This window comes from Syngnathoides biaculeatus, chromosome 14 (genome assembly GCF_019802595.1).
Source record: "Syngnathoides biaculeatus isolate LvHL_M chromosome 14, ASM1980259v1, whole genome shotgun sequence".
Taxonomy (NCBI): domain Eukaryota; kingdom Metazoa; phylum Chordata; class Actinopteri; order Syngnathiformes; family Syngnathidae; genus Syngnathoides; species Syngnathoides biaculeatus.
The window spans coordinates 8,881,726-8,903,495 of NC_084653.1; the positions used below are offsets into that span (position 1 = coordinate 8,881,726).

The following is a 21,770-nucleotide window of genomic DNA, read 5'->3' on the forward strand; positions in this document are numbered from 1 at the left end:
AATATCTTGTTTTTAAAGAGATGGTGTGGTGCTGGTATGACTGATATAGAAATAGAAAATCAAGAAAGGAACTTGGTGTGGGCATACCTTTGCTCAGGCTTAAATGTGTCATATTTGAATTGCAATTCAACCTCTACTTTTTCATTTAATATTACCAAAACTATTTATTTTAGATGGCCACAGGTTTAAAGATAAAAATTCCTTTGCCCAAATTACATTATTTTTAGGTGAATGTTTTTGCCGTAAATACAACACACATCCAATTGTTCCTTTTTTAAGTAACATGATTGAAATGTAGACTGTAGGTTGGCAGTATCGACACAATGAATTTTAAAATTCCATAATATTTTTGTTGAACCCCAAATTTTACAATTTCCACAGAAAAGTTGACATCGACTTTAGTCACCCTTATTCATCATAGAGAGGTTAAAGTCGGGAGGTCTAACATTAATCTACTGACTGGACAAACTTTTTATACAGATGGAATAGCATCAATGTTTTGCACCATATAAAGCAAACTGCATGTTTTAGTTTATGTCATGAAGTCAATAAATTCTGGCCCAGAATTTCATGGGCAAGAATATAATCCTATGTAAAAAAAAAAAAAAAAAAAATACCGTATTTTCACGACTATAAAGTGCACTTAAAAGGCTTAAATTTTTGACAAAATGGGCATACAGTTCAGAGCCGTGGTCCAACATTTGTAACTGACTGATATTTCATGCCGAAACACTACCGGTAGTTATGGTATATAGAGGAAAAGCTGACATGTGAGAGGACAGCATGTGCACGTTCCAGAGGGAAGTGTGGGCTTAAGGACGGACGCTAAAGGCACACTCCCAAGAAGGTATAGAGCTCGTGCACCTATGTCATAAAATCAAAAAATGCCGTATAGCCGGTCTAACAAAGCATTGTTGCAAGTTAATTCCGTTGAGACGAAACGAAAAAATGTCTTATAGCACAACATCCAGTTTTGTCCAATATCGTTAAACATTTAGAAGGTGATAATCAAAGAAGGTACGTGCACAATTTAGAGACACTTGGCATAGAGGACCCATATTTAATGCCGAAGTTCATGTTGTCGCCGATAAGAAATTGGACTGTTAATTCGCTTCCGCTTGTCTTGGTCAACTGGATATACACATGTATCTGGTGAGTACGTTGTCGAGATTTACACTGAAAAATTCGGAAGCGTAAATAAGTCTGGACGCATACAAATACTTTGTTGCTGGATCTGTTCTCAATCAGGAATAAATCCCACATAGTGATGGACCGACTCAGATTTTTTCAATACAAATATCAGTATTTAAAGTGCCACTGTCATAAAATGCATGATTTTTAGTATGTTATTAATGAAAAAAAACGGCAGCCGACATGAAAATCCTCTTGAGGGATTTGTTTTCGAGAAGAAGCAGGAAGTGACGTACATGGCAGGACCGCCCTCAAGTGGACTCGTTTGTTTCTATTAGTTTTACCTCTGGGAAGGTAGGTCGTTGTTCCTTCGTCTTAGCCAAAATGCTGGTTCGTTGCATTGCTGGCCATTACTTGAACACTCGGGAGGATGGATTTACCCTTCATAAGTTTGCAAGAGACCCGGTTCGTCGTGAATAATGGATTGCATGGGTGCAAAGGACGCAAGCTTCGTGGGTTCCCAATGACAGGTAGGGGTGTATACAGCTACTAAAAAAATAGTTGTTGGGGGGGCGTAATCCATAAATCAGGGTTGCTAATGTGTCGATGTGTGCATTGGAAGGCTTCCACGAAGCAGCCGCTGAAGGACAGCCTCCACCGGCCTTGTGGATCACTACTGCCTGACTGGCTCGGCCTTCCTGGCCTTGTTGACAACGCCGAGCTGGCTGCAGCCTTGTTGAGGTTGGGGAGGTGGTTTGGCCGTGACCCGTATGTTATCTAAATATGAAACAATGAACAATACAAACAATAGGGTAATATTGCCCTGGACACTTCACTCGGTTTTGGATAGTTTTCTTTGAAAAGAGCTTCTGTGTCTGAGGGGGCGTGTCCTACAGTAGGAGCCACAGCGTGTTTTCAATGACGAATGTCCGGGTGACATCACCGACAGTAAATGCAGCCAATATGGCGACCACTTGGATGTCGAATGAAACTTCCGCAGCTTTGCGCATGGATGACGTGCTCTCCGCCCATATTTATTTTTTCATGTAGACATTGAAGTGAATAATGTTATATGTATTTTTTATTTCAATATATATTTTAGAATGTTAATAGGGATGACACTAGACCTTTAAATAAATGAGCCCTGGTTTTTACACAAACTGACATTCATTAACTATGGTTGGAAAAAAAGTGCAGATTCCAGTCTAACCTCATCTGTCAACCTACACATTACAAATGCAAACAGGAGGGGGCTCAGCGGGGAACCCTGATGCAGTCCCACCTCCACCTTAAATTCTTCTGACACACCTACAGCACATATTACCGCTGTTCTGCTGCCCTCATACATGTCCTGAACTACTCCAACATATTCCTCCGCCATACCAGACTTGCACATGCAGTACCAGAATATGGCACTGGGAAAACTGTGGCGTCACGTGCACGAGCTCCATATAATGCTGGTATGTGTTTTGGCTATGAACCCCAGAAAATGGCACCCATGAAGAGACACACTTGCAAAGAACAGAAAATGCCACCAATGAAGAGACACACTTGCAAAGAACAGTTTTAACCACAAGCTATCAGTTAAGCTCCGCAAATGTGAACTCAGAGCTTGCCATGTACGTACAGCAAAAAGTGTTTGAAATCCACATTGTGTATCGAATATTTCTTTGCTCATCATTCTGGTTGTTTTAATGTCCACTGGCTGTGGTTTTGTGTTTGCTGTGGTGTAATGATTTTGGTTTTGTGTGACACTGTGACTGAGGATGACATGTTGACTGTTGACTTTCTTCTTTGTTTAAGCTTGTTGTTCTGCTCACAAAAATAAAGGGGCAATTTTGCATTAATGCATAGTGAGCGCTACCATAGAACAATGCAAGAGCACCTTTTAATACATGTGCCCTATGGTTGTGAAAATACAATAAATAGATATTTCACACAAGTAAATGAACAGAAAAGGCCAAGCTGATATCCGCAATACATTAACTCCTGGGTAGCAGTAAAAATGAAAACCACTGAAGCAAATAAATACAAACCAAAGCACCACTAGAACAATGATCCTTCCACAATGTTGCAAACTTGCCAACTTTCTTGCTAAATCTGGTGACTTTCCAATTCCTCTTAGTGACTTTTTCATCTCTATAGTGAGTTGTGACAAATCTAATGAGTTTTTCAGATGTTTTACAGACATGAAAGTACGTATCACTCTCCAGTTGCTGGTGCTGCTGCGCGCCGCACCTGCACCAAACCACTCACAGGCGGTCAGGTTAACTGCAGCTCCACACAGCTGTCTCAGCTGCAGCCAGAGCAGAGAGGGGACCCAAACCCCTCTGTGTCCAGACCACAAATGAAATGTGCATGCACGTCCAAGGCTTCTCCTGTTTCTACCTTTGTTTACAGAACGACATATAAATGTGAATGTTTCTTCACTGCACACAAAAATACATCAATGCATTTGACTTACATCCCCTCAATCCAAATCCCATCGCTCACTAATGTGCTAGTCAATAAATTCAATTCGTTCATGAAAGTCACGACCATGCAGCTTTGTGATAAAGGATGAGACTCATAACATTTAACAATTCAAATGATATCAATTTAAATTTAAAGAAAACTAAGAATCAACCGGAAAAAAAATCATTCACATTTATCATATTTACCATCTTTCAAAACATTTTTTTTAAAATCTTTTCCAAGACTTTATTTCTCTCACTTAAAGCGACCTTACAATCATATATTCAAGGGAGGCTATGAGGTCATGCATCAATTTAGTGACACTTTTAGGATGGCAATTGCTACATTCTTTTTTTTATTGTTTGGCGACCCCGAAAGGGACAAGCCGAAAGAAACACACACTGGAGAACTTGGTGACAATCTCCTCCCCACACATTTTACTGAGCTCTTAAAAAACATGTTGGTCCGTTCTGTAATTGCAGACTGCTCACTAAGGCATTCCTTTTGCGTAACAAAACTACTTGGATATTCTGAGGAGAAAGAACCTTGAATGCTTTACAGTCAGTGACTAGACATTGTGAGAAAAGAACAGGACCTAGAATTGACCCATGAGGCACAGTGCAACTGAACTTTAAAAGCTCTGCCCAATTATTAACACTTCCACAAAACACAATGTTAAAAGGTTAACATTGTTTCACTGCTGTACCGCTCAATTCCATTCATTATATTCTTTTGCCTCTCTCTCATTTGGGTGCTTAAGGTATTTTTGTGGTTCCTAGATGTGCATGTTAGTGCATCAGAGTAGGCACTGTGTTGTAGCAGGCAGTCAGCCGTCAAGAGGGTAGAGTTAAAAGGCCTGTGAGATTTGAAAACTCCTTCCCTGCCAAGTTCACTGTCTGCCAAGACAATGCAATGTTTCCCTCTCCCACAACAACCCTCCATCCCTCTCTGCCTTTGCTGGAAATCTCAGCAGACAGCAATGCTCCTCCTCCACTTCTGCCAGCGTATGTCCATTCTTTCCCTCTCTTTATCTGTCGCTGCCTTTATCGGCCATCGTTGCACCTCCTCTATTCTCTCCGCCAAGCAGAATCCACCCACCTTGCCCTCCTGTGGATCAACTCCACCGCCATCAATCAGCCTCTATTCTCCTCTAGAGGAAGATTTGGATCAGTATCTTCATTCCTTTCTTCCCTCGATGTCTACTCCACCCATTTTCCTCCTCCTTTATCTCTTCTCCTGTGATATCCTTCCTTTCTTCCTCCAGCATTCAGCTTTATACGGCATTTCTCTTTAATTTGACACAATTTATTTTTTGGCTTGATTTATAACAATAGAGGACGACAGAGAACGCTAAACTGTAGCCTCGATGCCACGATAGGTGTCCCGGCAAGTCGACCATTATTGTGGACTATGAACATTTGCAATCCATCTTGTTTGATGAGCTTTCCATGTCTGAGACACACAGGAATTAGTGCGGACACATAAAGTATAATAAGTCTGTATATTATGATGCATAGGTATCATTTAGTATTTTGGCGTATTGTTGGAATTTTCATTTTATTTTAGACAGGACAGAGTGCGACTAATTTGGTTCCTCATGCGTCATACTTTCTGAATATCCATCCATTTTCTTAGCCGCTTATTCTTACATGGGTCACAGGGGTGCTGGAGTCTATCCCAGCTGCCAAAGGGCAGAAGGCACACAACACCCTACACTGGTTGCCAGCTATTTGCAGGGCACTTAGAGACAGACAACAGTCACACTCACAATCACACCTAAGGGAAATTTAGCGTGTGGAAACCGGAGTGTCCAGAGAAAACCCACGCAGGCACGGGGAGAACATGCAAACTCCGCACAGAGATGATCTGGGATTGAACCCGGGTCCAACGCTTTCCAGCTCCTTCACCCTGCCGCCTTAATTTCTGAATCGTAAGACAAAACAAAAACAACAGCAACAACAACAAAAAAGAGGGTCTGTACAGGCGTTCAGTCATTTGATAAAGAAAAACATTTTCGCGACTTCAAAGCAGACATATGATGGACTTCATCATCATGGTCTCTAAACCACACTGAGATAGTGAAGAGCAGAGACCCTCCATCTGATTAGCCGCGTCCACATTTGTGTGCATACGCATGTATATTTGAAATGTAGCTACTCATTTACAAAGCTAAGCAATGAATTTACAAAAAAAATAAAAAAATTGTGGCATTAATGGAATTAGCGGCAGCACGGTGGTTCAGCTGGAAAGCGTTGGCCTCTCAGTTCTGAGGTCCTGGGTTCAATCCCGGCCCCGCCTGTGTGGAGTTTGCATGTTCTCCCCATGCCTGCGTTGGTTTTCTCCGGGCACTGCGGTTTCCTTCCACATCCCAACAACACGCAACATTAATTGGACACACTAAATTGCCCCTAAGTGTCATTGTAAGTGCGTCTGTTTGTCTCAATGTGCCCAGCCATTGGCTGGAAACCATTTCAGGGTGTACCCTGACTCCTGCCCGATGACAGCTGGGATAGGCTCCAGCACTCCTCGCGACCGTTGTGAGGATAAGCGGCAAAGAAAATGGATGGATGGATGGATGAAATGAATTGGTTGTAAAGCCTAAAGCCACCACGACGATGCGGAAACATTTTGGAAGCCGCATGAAGGAGGCATCACACTAACAACAAAGAGCTGGTATATCTAATGTGTCTGAGTTGCTAAAAAGACACCAAAACGTAAAACCTCAATGGGACAAAATCAATTTTAAACACAACCATCCCACCCCATTTCTTCAGCTGGGACCAAAAAATACACGGTGGGATATTTCCTGTTTACTGTCATCTTATTGAACCCTCGGCAGAACAATGAGAATTCAAACGTGAATATGGCATACGTATACGCACAATATATAAACCATAGTGTACACTCTATAAGAGATGTAACCATAGAATATGTTGACAAAGGTAAAAAGGAAAGGCTGATGACTTTTTAAAAAATAGTACAAATCTTGAATCAAAATAGGTTGCTTTGATTTGCTTTCCCGGTTATCGATGTTGCGACCTGGCACTTTTTCTTAGCTCTTCTTTACTGCTAACTTGATTGTTCCCCCGTTATTCACAGGGGAGACATTCCTTACAGCCACGCTAATAACGAAAATCGGCAAATAATGGATGTTGTATTAATATACCCATGTATCATATGTACCATATTTTTGCAACAACAAGATTCACTTAAAAGTCTTACAAAATGGACACCATGCCTTATGTGTACAATTGACCCCTCCGTGGATATTGCGCAATCCGCGTCACTGACCAATCAGAGGCCAGAGATCTGCATCGACCAAAGCCCGTTTTTGCTCCCGCCATTTTCTCTGACAACATTGAATGGTCCAGTAAAGGTTTAGTTAGCGTTTTATCGCGTATTTGGGTTATTTAACAAAAAATATGGTTAAGAGGTGTAGTCACGGACTTTGTAATAGTGACGACAGGTATCCTGAAAGGCTAGTTGGTGGAGTTCGATTGGTACCCTTTCCAAAACCGAAGACCCAGTACGAAAAATGCCTTCGATGGATCAAACTTTGTGGAAGACCGCATCATCAACTAAATCCATCTAATATCAACCGGAACACATATGTTTACACGAAGGTATGCCCTATATTTGATTTTCAATAGATGTCTCGTATAAATGAATTTGAAGTTCTTCGCTAGCATAACACTGCTGCGTGTGAACGATTGACACACTTATTCTTTGTTGAGCGATATTTAGCGATGATCGGACTGCACAAACGTATTGATTTCTTGCTGGCTCGCGGCCAGAAGCTTAACCAGACGGTGTTTGCACGAAGATATGCCCTAAATTTGATTTTTAATAAACGTCTCGTATAAATGAATAAGACGTTCTCCGCTGGCATAACACTGCTACGTGTGAACGATTGCCACACTTATTCTTTGTTGAGCGATATTTAGCGATGATCGGACTGCACAAACGTATTGATTTCTTGCTGGCTCGCGGCCGAAGCTTAACCAGACTGTGTTTGCATGAAGATATGCCCTAAATTTGATTTTTAATACACGTCTCGTATAAATGAATGAGACGTTCTGCGCTAGCATAACATTGCTACGTGCGAACGAATGCCAGACTTATTCTTTGTTGAGCGATATTTAGCGATGATCGGACTGCACAAACGTATTGATTTCTTGCTGGCTCGCGGCCGAGGCTTAACCAGTGTTTGCACGAAGATATGCCCTAAATTTGATTTTTAATACACATCTCGTATAAATGAATGAGACGTTCTGCGCTAGCATAACATTGCTACGTGTGAATGATTGAATGAAATCAGAAGCATGGCGTCTCTCTCAGTTAAGAATGTATTGTATTTAGAATCTATAATATATCGTTGATTTGAATGAAATCAGAAGCATAGAGTCTGTTTCAGTTCAGAATGTATTGTATTGTATTTGCCATTTTTACTGTTTGTCTTACGTCAGCGCACGTGGCGTGATGTCACTTCAGGAGGCGTGGTTAAGTGCCCTGTACGGAGGGGTCAATTGTTGTGTGACTTATCCAATGGAGTACACTTGAACACACTGGTTACACTGTAAGCATGTATGCTAGTGTGGTGTTTACATACTTCACCCGCGGGACCTCGAGTTGGGGTGCGGGGTTCCGCACGGACTGTTTTTGTTGTTGCTCTTCTGTAGTGCTTTTTACATCTGTAAGCCGAAAAAGCTTACATTCGTGAGCGCCATCATATGGTAGCTTACATCCACACTAAATCACATGCTAGCATGCAGGCTAACAGCATAACCAGTGTGTTTAAATGTCCATTATTGGACAAGTCACGAAACAACATTTGCAGATGTTGGAACTCACTGTGCACATAAGGTGCACCACATTGTAAGGCGCCGTGTCTAATGTGGGGCCTTGTTTATTTAGAAGATAATTGAAGACCTCTGTAATCGTGAAAAGACAGGACATCAAAAAAGAACAAAAACTTGGAGAGCAAAATCCGTGAATATGCAGGAACGCGAGCGGGCAAGGGCAAAGTGTATACTCGCTGCTAAGTTATTAAAGAACACAGCCTTTTTGGTTATTTTTAATATTTGTTGAAGTTTAATTTTTGTGAACACAGCTGCTGTATTTAGATTTTTTATCAAAGCTCCATCCATCCATTATCTGAGCTGTTTATCCACACTAGACACGCTGCTTATGTTTAGTCTCGATAACGATGGCGAAAGTACAAATAAGAAATGGTGTTATTTTAAGATGTAATAGCTGTCAGAGTATATAATGCAAACAGAAGAAAAAGCGGTGAAACTGGAGGAGAGCTCTTTTTCAAGTTAGAAAGGTCTAGTCTGAAAAATGTGTTGCAAAGCCAAAGTAGAAAGTGCAGTTTGAGACACTGTGCAATATTAAAATTCCACCTTGGCACAGCCAATACAGCGCACAAAAAATAATTCTGTATTTCAAATATAGGAGCAAAATAACATTAACCTTAAAACTGTTTGGACGCATCATTCAGCTGTCAGGATGCATTGGAAAAGATATCGTGGAAGGAATAATTTAGTTTTACACCACAAAAAACAAATGGCAATATCATTGTAAAAAAAACCCAAAAAACAAATGAAACGAATTTGGAAGCAGCCTTTCAAATTGATGGTTCATAGCTGGCTTGGTTTTGTTAGCAATGTATTGTTTGTGTCGTTAAAAGAACACAAGTTTAACATTTTCACTTTAAGTTTGCAAAAACACAAATAAAATTGTCATAAGTGTTTTGGTGGGAATGTGAATGCTTTTAATGGGCCAAGAAACTTCCATGGAGGACACTGATCTGACCACAGTGCATACGTCTGATAGTCAATGACTTGCCCACAACTGCAATGATCTATGCAGTCAGAGGCAACAGAACATTTTTTTTCTTATTGAGCATATACACTTCTATTCCATATCCACTGTTAACATGATTTTATGCAGCTCAACCAAAAACTGGCAGACGCTGATTAATTTTAGAAGTGCAATACAAACCAAGAATTTCTGCACATTTCTTCTCCAAGGATTGCATCTTGCAGATTAAGCTCCCAGAATCCTTATTATTATTATTTTTTTTTACAATGCAAAGTACAAAAAAAATCTCCCCCTCCGTACAAAGATTCCAGTGATGGTCTCCTTGTATCTAAATGACAGCTAAATGTTTTTTTTTTTTTAATTAAAGGGGAATTAGTCAAATTAAACTTTAATTTAATGCAAATATTACTTCATAATTAGTCAGTGACAACGATGAAGACATGGCAGCTGATCCACATGCATTTCATTTGATTGTCTATTGTACACTCTTACTCTGAAGACATATGTATTAAATACCACAAGGTTCATCTAGAGTCACAGGTATTAATCACAATTATCTCTAATAAAGGTAGGCTAATAACATTCCTTATTATTGGCTATCAGCTGAAGAGAGAATCCTGAAAATGTGTTCTAATGCAAAACCAACATAGTTTACAGTGATAAATATTGATATTGATATCATATTTTTTATTGAATCGGAGCTTGTGTCACTCTTCCTGAGGTGAAGTGATTCAAAACACTGTGTCGGACCTCTGATCAAAAGACCAGTATCAGGTGACCGATGTCATTTGACGCTTTGAAGGTTTTGCTGTTTTGCTTCATGCGTCATTCATTCAAAATGTTTTGAAGCTTTTCATTGACTCATGGCATTTCAATGGATTCTGAACCAATATAAGCTTGACAAGTTTGACAGATTTGAATGGTTTGGCGACATACTAGCTGTATAAAATGCATCATTGAGGCGATAGAGGTATGGAGAGTGAGCGCGTACTAGCTTATCAACGATAGAAATCCCGAAATGACAAACCTCGTATCTTTAAAGTTTTTCCTTATAAAGATCACAAATGCATGCACACATGCAGCCACACAGGGAAAAAAACAACAAAAAACAATGTTTCTGAATTCACATAATCTGAAATGTGTTTTAGTGTATCATGTAGCATCTGCATATTTTATTTAATGACAATGCAATCCTTATTTGGTATAAATGAAGAAAAGACTTGAATGATCATAAAGACTTTTCTGAACTTTTATTGATTTTTATGGGGCAACTGCCAGTGCTTCAGTCATGTTCTCGAGAGGTTGTTATGGCTTCAGTTGTCCACTAGATGTCCCTAACACTGAAGCATTGCAGTTTTGAACCTTTTTAGTCAAAATTGACCCCTCCGTACAGGGCACTTAACCACGCCTCAGGAAGTGACGTCACGCCACGTGCGCTGACGTAAGACAAACAGTAAAAATGGCAAATACAATACAATACATTCTGAACTGAGACAGACTCCATGCTTCTGATTTCATTCAAATCAACGATATTTTATATATTCTAAATACAATACATTCTTAACTGAGAGAGACGCCATGCTTCTGATTTCTTTCAATCATTCACACGTAGCAATGTTATGCTAGCGGAGAACGTCTCATTCATTTATACGAGACGTGTATTAAAAATCAAATTTAGGGCATATCTTCGTCCAAACACAGTCTGGTTAAGCGTCGGTCGTGAGCCAGCACGAAATCAATATGTTTGTGCAGTCCGATCATCGCTAAATATCGCTCAACAAAGAATAAGTGTGTCAATCGTTCACACGTAGCGGTGTTATGCTAGCAGAGAACGTCTCATTCATTTATACGAGACGTGTATTAAAAATCAAATTTAGGGCATATCTTCGTCCAAACACAGTCTGGTTAAGCGTCGGTCGTGAGCCAGCACGAAATCAATATGTTTGTGCAGTCCGATCATCGCTAAATATCGCTCAACAAAGAATAAGTGTGGCAATCGTTCACACGTAGCAGTGTTATGCCAGCGCAGAACGTCTCATTCATTTATACGAGACGTGTATTAAAAATCAAATTTAGGGCATATCTTCGTGCAAACACAGTCTGGTTAAGCTTCGGTCGCGAGCCAGCAAGAAATCAATACGTTTGTGCAGTCCGATCATCGCTAAATATCGCTCAACAAAGAATAAGTGTGTCAATCGTTCACACGCAGCAGTGTTATGCTAGCGAAGAACTTCAAATTCATTTATACGAGACATGTATTGAAAATCAAATATAAGGCATACCTTCGTGCAAACATATGTGTTCTGGTTGATATTAGATGGATTTAGTTGATGATGCGGTCTTCCACAATATTTGATCCATCGAAGGCATTTTTCGTACTGGGTCTTCGGTTTTGGAAAGGGTACGAATGGAACTCCACCAACTAGCCTTTCAGGATACCTGTCGTCACTATTACAAAGTCCGTGATGACACCTCTTAACCATATTTTTTGTTAAATAACCCAAATACGCGATAAAACGCTAACTAAACCTATACTGGACCATGCAATGTTGTCTGAGAAAATGGCGGGAGCAAAAACGGGCTTTGGTTTATGCAGATCTCTGGCCTCTGATTGGTCAGTGACGCGGATTGCGCAATATCCACGGAGGGGTCAATTGTTAGGAAATCCTGAGCGCTTCACGAAGCTTAACTTGCCCACCTCTAAATATTGTTAAATTCATACAGTATGTGCCCAATGAGCAGTGTGAGACAATCTACTCAGAAAATGTAGCTAAGCTACACGTTATTCTACATTACTTTTAGCTTCACTATTGGTAAACCAGGGGTTGTGGGTTCGTATCCCACTGGGGCCTCCACTCCCTGAGAAGGGTTGCGTCAGGATGGGCATCCGGCGTAAAAATTGTGCAAAACATATATATGTGTTCATCTGAGATGATACGCTGTGGCGACCTCGAAAGGGACAAGCTGAAAGGAAAACAACAACAACGAAGCCACACACGAAAGAAGTGTAGCAAACTAAGCTCCAATAAAATGACAATGGATAGGTTTCCGATGATGTCACCACAGTCCCAGGATTCCCCTTTTCTACAACATCATAACTCTTAGACCAATCAGATAAATTAAAGAAAACTTCACGCTTCACCTATCGCCTGTATTCTCTGACCTCTATGACACACAAGATGGCGGCTGTCGCAAGGCATGACAGGTAATTGGAAACCTATCACTAACTTACATAACAGGAAACTATCTTCTCTGCTCTTATTCTTATTTTTTCCATCTGTTTCTCCCGAAATTCCCTTCTCACACTAGTGGCAAAACCATGTTGCTAGCTAGTGCTATGTTAGCTGTTGGTATTTTCTGTCCAAGTTGTGATGACTAGCCTAGCTGGCGATTGTTGCATCACCGGAGAAAAATCCGGAATGGCCGTGCATAAATTTGTGTTGGATGTCCTATCCAACGACACACGTCTCCTTTTTGGTAAACACTGCATCATCTAGCCGTGAGGTTTCAAGAAGTAACATTGTCTCCAACTGTGTGCTTTCTGCTCTGCTGCACTTTTTTTTTTTTTTACCCCGTCTTGCATTCGCAGAAGGATAGGTATGTGTGCCAAACAGAAGAGATGCATTTAAAAGTTAGAAGGACCTGTCGAAATGTAGTTTCTGTGGGCATAACCATGCTGTGTGATCAAAAAACTGGGTTCACAACTCAAAAGCTACTTGGTGTTGAAAAGAGGAACATGACGACCACACTATTCTGAAATGTAGTAGAAGTATGAACACCACTACTTTTAATGCCATTACCACTCAACACTGCCAATGAGTAAATATTGGAATGCTGCAGTATACTCACGTGTGCAAGCCATTGTTGGAGGATCTTTTCCGGCCCTGAAGTACCCAACTGCACATCGGCAGACTGCAGCACCTTCTCCGTAGCTTAAACTATTTGGGGGGCACTTTGAACACTTGATATTTCCAGCAAAAGCTTTGTAAAAGCCTGGCTGGCATGCTGGGTGGGACACACAAAAAAAGGATAGAGAGTTACAATAAGTAACAAGCTTAATATATGATGAGAATTTCAACGCACAAGCTAGCACACCACCGAACTGGTTTTAACAACCAGCTTGTTTAAAAAATGGTTTATGCTAACTATTTCTGTGACCTCTTGTGGATTCATTACAGATTCCTACTTGAACAGTCAAATATGATAATCAAGGCATCAACGCTTACAAAGTATTTGACTTTAAGCGTACTTTATCTTCATTTGTATAGCTTTGCTGGAGTTGTTGGAGTATGTCTTTATTTAAAGCTTGATTAAAGCATTACAGAGGAAAAAAAAACATGAGGGCTCCTCTATCATGATAACGCGTTTCACCTGTTTTTTTTTTTTTTTTTTCACTGAAATTGGGAACATAAATTGTTGCTTAGAACTGCTGCAATACCCTCCACACTTTACAAACCAAAACAAATTTGATCTGAGTTATTTGTCTAAACCTCTGCTTCAATTCTAGAGAAGTCATTTTTCCAATAACTCATTGTGGGACACACAGGAATTCTATTTGGATTATCCTCAGGACAAAAATCCATCCCTCCATCCATCAATTCTCTTGGCCGCTTGTCCTCACAAGGGTTGTGGGAGCGCTGGAGCCAATCCCAGCTGTCAACGGGCAGGAGGCGGGGTACACCCTGGACTGGTTGCCAGCCAGTCGCAATGCACATGAAGACAGATGACAGTCGCACTCACAATCACACCTACCGGCAATTTAGATTCTTCAGTTAATGCTAATGTTAATGTTTTGGGGATTTGGGAGGAAACTGGAGTGCCCAGAGAAAACCCATGCAGGCACGGGGAGGGCATGCAAACTCCACACAGGTGGGTGCCGGGATTTGAACCCCAGTCCTCAGAACTGTCGGGCCAACACTTAACAGCTGCCACCCAAGTGATATTTTTTCAGCAAACAGCAAAATTTGTCATCTTGAAGCATTAAGTCTTTGTGAGTCTCCATTGCTGGCCAAAATAAACTGAGCCTTAGTGAGCGCTAATCCCTTGAAAATGAATTAGATCAGGAAATACTTTTCACATAGCCCAAATTCATAGGGACACAAACTATTTTAGGAGCCACGATTCATTCTGTTTAATTGCCAGCTTTTTTTCCAAGTTAACATGCTGTCATATTCTGACCGCCCATTTTGTTATACCATCAGTACCGTTGCTTTGCTAGTAATTGTACTTTCAACTGTAGTTACCCAACATGGAATTTCTCTCACAAGATGGGCTCATGGTAAATCTATACACCGGGATCTATAGAGTGTATATTCTGTATCTATCAATAGTGACTTCCAAACCAATACAGTGAAGAAAATAAGTATTTGAACACCCTGCTATATTGCAAGTTCTCCCACTTAGAAATCATGGAGGGGTCTGAAATTTTCATCGTAGGTGCATGTCCACTGTGAGAGAGATCATCTAAAAAAAAAAAAAAATCACAATGTACGATTTTTTTCAACAATTTATTTGTGTGATAGAGCTGCATATAAGTATTTGAACACCTGTCCATCAGCAAGAATTCTGACCCTCAAAGACCTGTTAGTCCACCTTTAAAAGTCCACCTTCACTCCATGTATTATCCTTAATCAGATGCACCTGTGTGAGGTCGTTGCCTGCATAAAAATAGCTGTCCACCCCATACAATCAGTAATACTCAAACACGTAATATGGCCAAGACCAAAGAGCTGTCCAAAGACACCAGAGACAAAATTGTACAACTCCACACGGCTGGAAAGGGCTATGGAGAAATTGGCAAGCAGCTTGGTGAAAAAAGGTCCATTGTTGGAGCAATCATTAGAAAATGGAAGAAGTTAAACATGGCGGTCAATCTCAATCGGCGTAGAGCCCCATACAAAATATCACATCGTGGAGTCTCAATGATCCTGAGAAACATGAGGAATAAGCCCAGGGCTACACGACAGGACTTGGTCAATGACCAGAGAAGAGCTGGGATCACCGTTTCGAAGGTGACTGTCATGGTTTGAAATCATGCATGGCACGGAAGGTTCCCTTACTTAAACCAGCACATGTCAAGGCCCGTCTTAAGTTTGCCAATGACCATTTGGATGATACAGAGGAGTCATGGGAGAAAGTTTTGTGGTCAGATGAGACCAAAATGGAACTTTTTGGTCATAAATCCACTAACCGTGTTTGGAGGAAGACGAATGATGGGTTCCATTCCAAGAACACCATCCCTACTGTGAAGCATGGGTGTGGTAGCATCATGCTTTGGGGGTGTTTTTCTGCACATGGGGCAGGACGACTGCACTGTATTAAGGAGAGGATGACCGCAGCCATGTATTGTGAGATTTTGGGGAACAACCTCTTTCCCTCAGTCAGAGCATTGAAGATGGGTCGTGGCTGGGTCTTTCAACATGACAATGATGCGAAGCACACAGCCAGGAAAAGCAAGGAGTGGCTCCTTAAGAAGCATATCAATTTTGTGGCGTGGCCTACCCAGTGTCCAGACCTAACCCATTAGAAAATCTTTGGAGGGATAGCAGGGTGTTCAAATACTTATTTTCTGCACTGTAATTTAATCATCTCACAAATGCATTTAGATTATTTTTGTTTGGAGAACATATTTTTAAGCATACAAAAAATAATTTCCTTCCTATTTTCTCATTACAGTAATACTTTAAATAGACCAGCTAGTTTAAGATACCGAGATAATATATGCGATTAGAGGTACTGATGGTGTAGTAATACACACACCTGAGTTTGGTGCGGGCAGCGTGGGATTGATTCCCGTTGAGTGATGGTGCTATCTGCCCTGCGACTGACAGATTAGCGACCAATTCAGGGTGTAGTCTGCCTTTCGCCCAAAGCTATGCTGTGATAGGCTGCGGCTCTCCTGTGACCCTTGTGAGGATAAGCGATATGGATAATCAGTGGATATATATGATTAGCTTCCTGTTACTACTATATATTACACTATTTTATGTATTATAAGTCAAATCTATATTATATAAATACTGTGATACAAAGTCAAATCTGTACTCAGAATTTACTTCTTCCACTAAATTCTTGAGGACAATAATTCATCATGATATCTGGGAGAAAAAGAATTATACAGTGATGAAAGTCCTCTGGATTTTCCCAGAATTCCGGATTTTTTAATTTTTATGAAAATAGCTCTGGAAAATTGAGGAAAAATTGCCTAAAATTAATCCGGATATTAGTTGACAACATTGGACGAACATTTGAGCAGCGTTTGAGTTCGTTGTTTAGCTTTCACGAGCGTAGCCATGTTGAGGCACTAACAGTAGTAAGAGTAACGCCCCTCCCCTCGCATTCTCTCAAGACGTTACTTATTTTGTGTGGTCTTGACATTAATTTACGTGTTTATTTCATAAACGTTGTTAACCAAACAAGCCTGCTCCAACTGGTATTCATCCGGAAACAGGAAATGCAAGTTAACCGTATTGAGCATGTACGAAAGCGCATGTTCAGAACTGCTTCACGTAAAGTGAGTGTATTTACGTCGAAAGTCATCAACATCATGAGCCACGTCAAAGGAAATTCACATACACCAGATCGTGAGGCAATGTGACGGCATAAAAAAAACAAAAAAAATAAAACCAAACAGACTATCATCCACCTCGTCGCTTGATTCAGGTGTGACCAATACCTCGAGTGCATGCACATAAAGGGGCGTTCTAGCAAGCTGGCCTCCTATGTACGGCAGTCCCGTGGTGCGTGCCCCCCTCCACAACAATATGTCACACTGAATAGTTCACTTAATTAATTTGTCTTGAGATAAGATGGCATATTTTAAGCATATTTAATGACAAATGGGATTTTGTGCTATCCGGTGATAGGTGGATGAGGGGCAAAAAAATCTGAACTTGGCCCTTGGGGAACTTCTGCCCATTTTTTTTTTTTTTGGTCAGGACTTAGAATTTTTACTTTAAATTTTTGTCGGAATTTTGTTCACAGATATCACCAGAATGGACCACAGCCATCCGTTTTTTCAAAAATTTCCAGGGGGGAGATGCCTCCGGACCCCCCTAGTACTCACATTTGGATTTTCAGGAATTTTCACGAAAGTCCACTTTCATCTTTAATTCTAACATTTCAACGTGGTCATCATGAGTATCAAATAAAGATTAATATATTTTAAAAAATGATTTACATATCTGAAGATTGTCAGATGTACCCAAACTGTGTGTAACTGTGCAGTCACATGTCTAACAACCAAATAATAAACCCAAAATTGACTGCAAGTGAAAGAAGGTCCAATTCTCCTTTAAGTGATTGTGTGGTATATGTTTCAAACTTCTTCTTCTGGTCTTTCTCTTCAGATGGGTGTTAAATCAACTACGAACTCCTTTTAAAAAATGCATTTAATTACCGAGCCACAAAAGCAACAAGCTTGTATTACGATGACTAGTGTCACGGTTTATGCCCGGCCCAGGCTGCAGACATCATTAACCTCATATAGAACTGTGTCCTTGAGTCACAATCTGTCTGTCAACCCCAGCCTCCGCTATACGAGATCCTTTTGACACTGTCAGCCTAATAGGGACTCTGGTCGACCTTACATGAACCGAGCAATGTTTCTTTTAAAACCTTGTAACAACATTCTCCCTCAATTTGTGCGGTCAGACTCCACTCCAGGGTCAGAGTGGTACTACACTGTGGCTGACAATGCCTCAACTGAGAAATCATGCATGCACATACAGATGCATATTCACACACAGTGTTAAGAAGCCATACCTCTCCAGGCAGTAGTAATGTAATTGCACACTAAACTCAGATTGCTGAATGAGTCGGGCAATACATTGTAAATACAAACAAACAAACAAACAAAAACAAAGCACCACATGTTGATCTTCCATCTTGAAAAGAAAAAAAAACCTGGAAAAAAAAATTACATTTAGATGTGGAAGTAATATATGCAACAGCAGGAAATCACCAAAAAGTGACAAATTAAAGTGCAAACCTGAATGCATTTAAGTCACATAATGGCAAAATGCTGATGTCTCCATATTAGATGGATTACATTTTTAAAACGCTTCCCCAAGCAAAGAAATTCTAGGCCAAGTGAGAGGAGACTCGAGTCCGAGGTAAACAGAAAAATCTACAAAATAGGCTCTTGTTCAGAGAACTGGTATAAAAATCTGTTAAAATTGTGGTACCACAGTAAAATTAATAAAACTAAATCACTCAGGCCTTAATCCACTTGATTCTGTGAAGGGAGACTGATTCTCCCACTGATTGAAAAATCTCAATCAAGACAATTAATACACAACAAGCAACCATCATTGCCAAATGAAATGCATAAATTGTGTAAATATCTCTGACAAAATACTCTAGTATTAATTTCTCTTCAATCTTAAACGTCACTAAACTGATTCAGTTCAGATCGTTCCCTAAAACATATTTGTTCTTGACGAAACGTTCATAAATGAAACTACACTAATGACCATACCAAACATGTACTGCATTTGTACACTATACTAACAAAGAAGCTTGTTACAGTGAGGTTTAGGGCAACGGTCATTGCTTAAGGTGGTTTCTGATGTCGTAAAGTTAGGATTAGCATGGGTTTTCGTTAAGGAGAATAATGAATGCCACCAACACTGGCGTGTGTTCTACAAGGATACAGAAGCCAGTCATAGTGGAGCAGTCCGAGTCCTGGACCCAGTAATATTTGAGTGGGGCGTGTCCTTCTTAGAAACTATGTGGAAATCCTAATAACGCATGCAGGGATTATGATGGCTCAGCCTAGGTTTTCCCGCATTTGGTAGTGAATGCTAAACTACCGTACAAGTCCCATTTCCCACTGATTTGGATGGAAGTTATGCTAAACAAAAAGCCCTGGCTTTACTTAAAATGAGGAAGAGATGTGATACAAATTATGTGTATTTGGTTTTCAATTTCAAGATAGCATTTTTTTTCAAGTAAAAGCATGCTACTTTTAAATTTTTCTACCATTGTTATCAAACCTGATACATCAAAACAGCTAGGATCTCCCTGTCTTCTTTGCCACGTATGGCATATTTCTGCAAATTGTCTTCTGGAAGCTTGTACAGACAGTGCATTAATAACTTTCTCTTCCATTTTCTCCACGCGGTAGATTGTTTTCAATCCACAATTTTACCATCTGTTGCTTTTGATCACAAAAAGAAACTATTCAGGGACATCCTGGCCACGATGAGAGCCAGCCAGTTTTTCAGCCATCATATCAAGCCACTGCCCCGCAGCATCAAAGTCACACATAAACAACGAATGAGTTGGTTGACAAAACATTGTGGTGTGGTATGTGCAGTATGAATAGGCCTTAATTGCTTTTTGAAATACATTTTTAAATTGACCACTCTTCCAATATATTGAAGTCCAAAGATAGAGCCTCTTATCTAGATGAGTACAGATTTTGCTATCAGCTCTGTAATTGAAAATGGTGATCTAACTAGAGGAGGTGCCATTTACATCCATTTAAAAGCCCAAGTGTCATCCCTATAAACATTCTAAAATAGATATTGTAATGAAAAATACATATAACATTATTCACTTCATTGTCTATACGAAAAAATAAATATGAGTGGAGAGCGCGTCATCCATGCGCAAAGTTGCAGAAGTGTTTCATCCGACATCCAAGTGGTTGCCATATTAGCTCCATCTACTGCCCGTGACGTCACCACGGACATTCGCCATTGAAAATACGCTGTGGCGCCTTCTATGGGAGATGAACATGCCCCTTCTGACACGGAAACTGTTTTTGAAGAAGGGAACATCTCACAACCGAATGAAGTGACCCGGGCATTATTACCCTATCGTTTCAAGCCATATTTAGATGATATGCGGGTCACGGGCAAACCACCTCCCTGCCCGATCCACCTCCCTGCCCGATCCACCTCCGTGTGGCGGTGATAAAAACAACGCCGCAACGGCGCAGTTAAAACGCCTCCCTGTCCGATCCACTTCCGCGGCGGAGATGAGCCACCCCGGCCCGGCACCGTGAGAAGCCACCTCGGCCGCAGCTGTGTCGACAAGGCCGGTGGCAATTCACAAGGCCTGTGGAGGCCATCCTTCAGCGGCCGCTGCACGGAAACCTTCCGATGCGCACACCGACACATTTAGCACCCCTATTTATGGATTAGGGCCCCCACAATTATTGTTTTTTGTTTTTTTTTTTAGTAGCTGTATACACACCTACCTGTCATTTGGAACTCACGAAGCTCTATTCCTTTGCACCTGTGCAATCCATTTTTCACGACGAACCGGATCTTTTGGAAAAGTATGAAAAGCGAATCGATCCTCCCGAGTGTTTGAGCAATCTCCAGCAATACAACGAGCTGGCCTTTTAGCTAACACTAAGGAACAACGAGCTTCCCTCCAGCAGCTAAAACTAGTATAAACAGATGAGACCGCTTGAATGCGCTCCTGCCCTGTACGTCACTTCCTGCTTTTTCTTGAAAACAAATCCCTTGAGAGGATTTTCATGGTGGGAGTTACAAAAAGCCATACATGTCAAAATCATGCTTTGTGTGACAAAACAGCTGGGTAGTTTTTTCATTAATAACATACTAAAAATCATGCATTTCATAACAGTGGACCTTTAAATACCACTTTTCCCATTCAGGGTCATGGAGGGTTGGAGCCTACAACTCAAAGGGAATGGGTGAAATAAACAACAGATTTCCTTTTTCTACACTTATTTATAACATTTTTAACAGTGATAATTGAGGTTACAGAAAGTGCAAGGAATCACATATTTGAAATCCAGGACAGTTTTATTCGCTACCTGATTCTGAGAAAAATTAAAAATCTTTCTTGTTTTAACATGTAGGTAGCATTGATTTTGTAAGTCTTGCCAGAAATGAAAATAAGCATGCTTCCCAAATTGTTAAAGTGATACTTTTATTTTTTCCACGAAGTCAATGTGCATTTTCATACATTTAACAATATCAGTTACATCTAGCCCTAGCCATTATTGGAACAGATTCCTGTGTCATGACTGGAAAAATGCATGCATAATATGCACGTTTGTTGTTAACATGAGCAAAGTATTTGCAGCTGATGGTGATGAAGAATTCTTCTCCCGGTGTTCAGCGAAGGAGAACAATTCCAAGAGGAGCACAATTCTGCAGCATTTACTTGCAGAACCACATCAACAAATGTTGCAGAATAGTTCGGCTCTTGAAATCAAAAACAGTGTGCTGAGGAGGCGATGCAAATGATAATAGATCGCTACAGAGATGGCAGCACCAGAAGCTGGTGAGACCCTCAAACTTGAAAATCAAAGAAAAAAAAAATGTCCATTTTTCTTCAGGCAAATATTACAACTCCTGTAGGGAAATTATACTTCATTC

At 40.5% G+C, this 21,770-nt stretch overlaps 1 protein-coding gene across 1 annotated transcript in view; it reads right to left on the bottom strand.

The window, feature by feature from the left end:
* Window positions 1-13,687, bottom strand: part of LOC133512288 (ephrin type-A receptor 6-like) — an 83,333-nt gene extending 69,646 nt beyond the window's left edge. The window contains exons 1-2 of the mRNA XM_061841765.1: window positions 13,635-13,687; window positions 13,258-13,413 (exon numbers count right to left, since the gene is read on the bottom strand). Of these exons, the coding sequence (XP_061697749.1) occupies window positions 13,258-13,270 (13 nt within the window). The 5' untranslated portion in view covers window positions 13,271-13,413; window positions 13,635-13,687. The remainder of the gene's footprint in view (window positions 1-13,257; window positions 13,414-13,634) is intronic.
* Window positions 13,688-21,770: the final 8,083 nt, after the last annotated feature.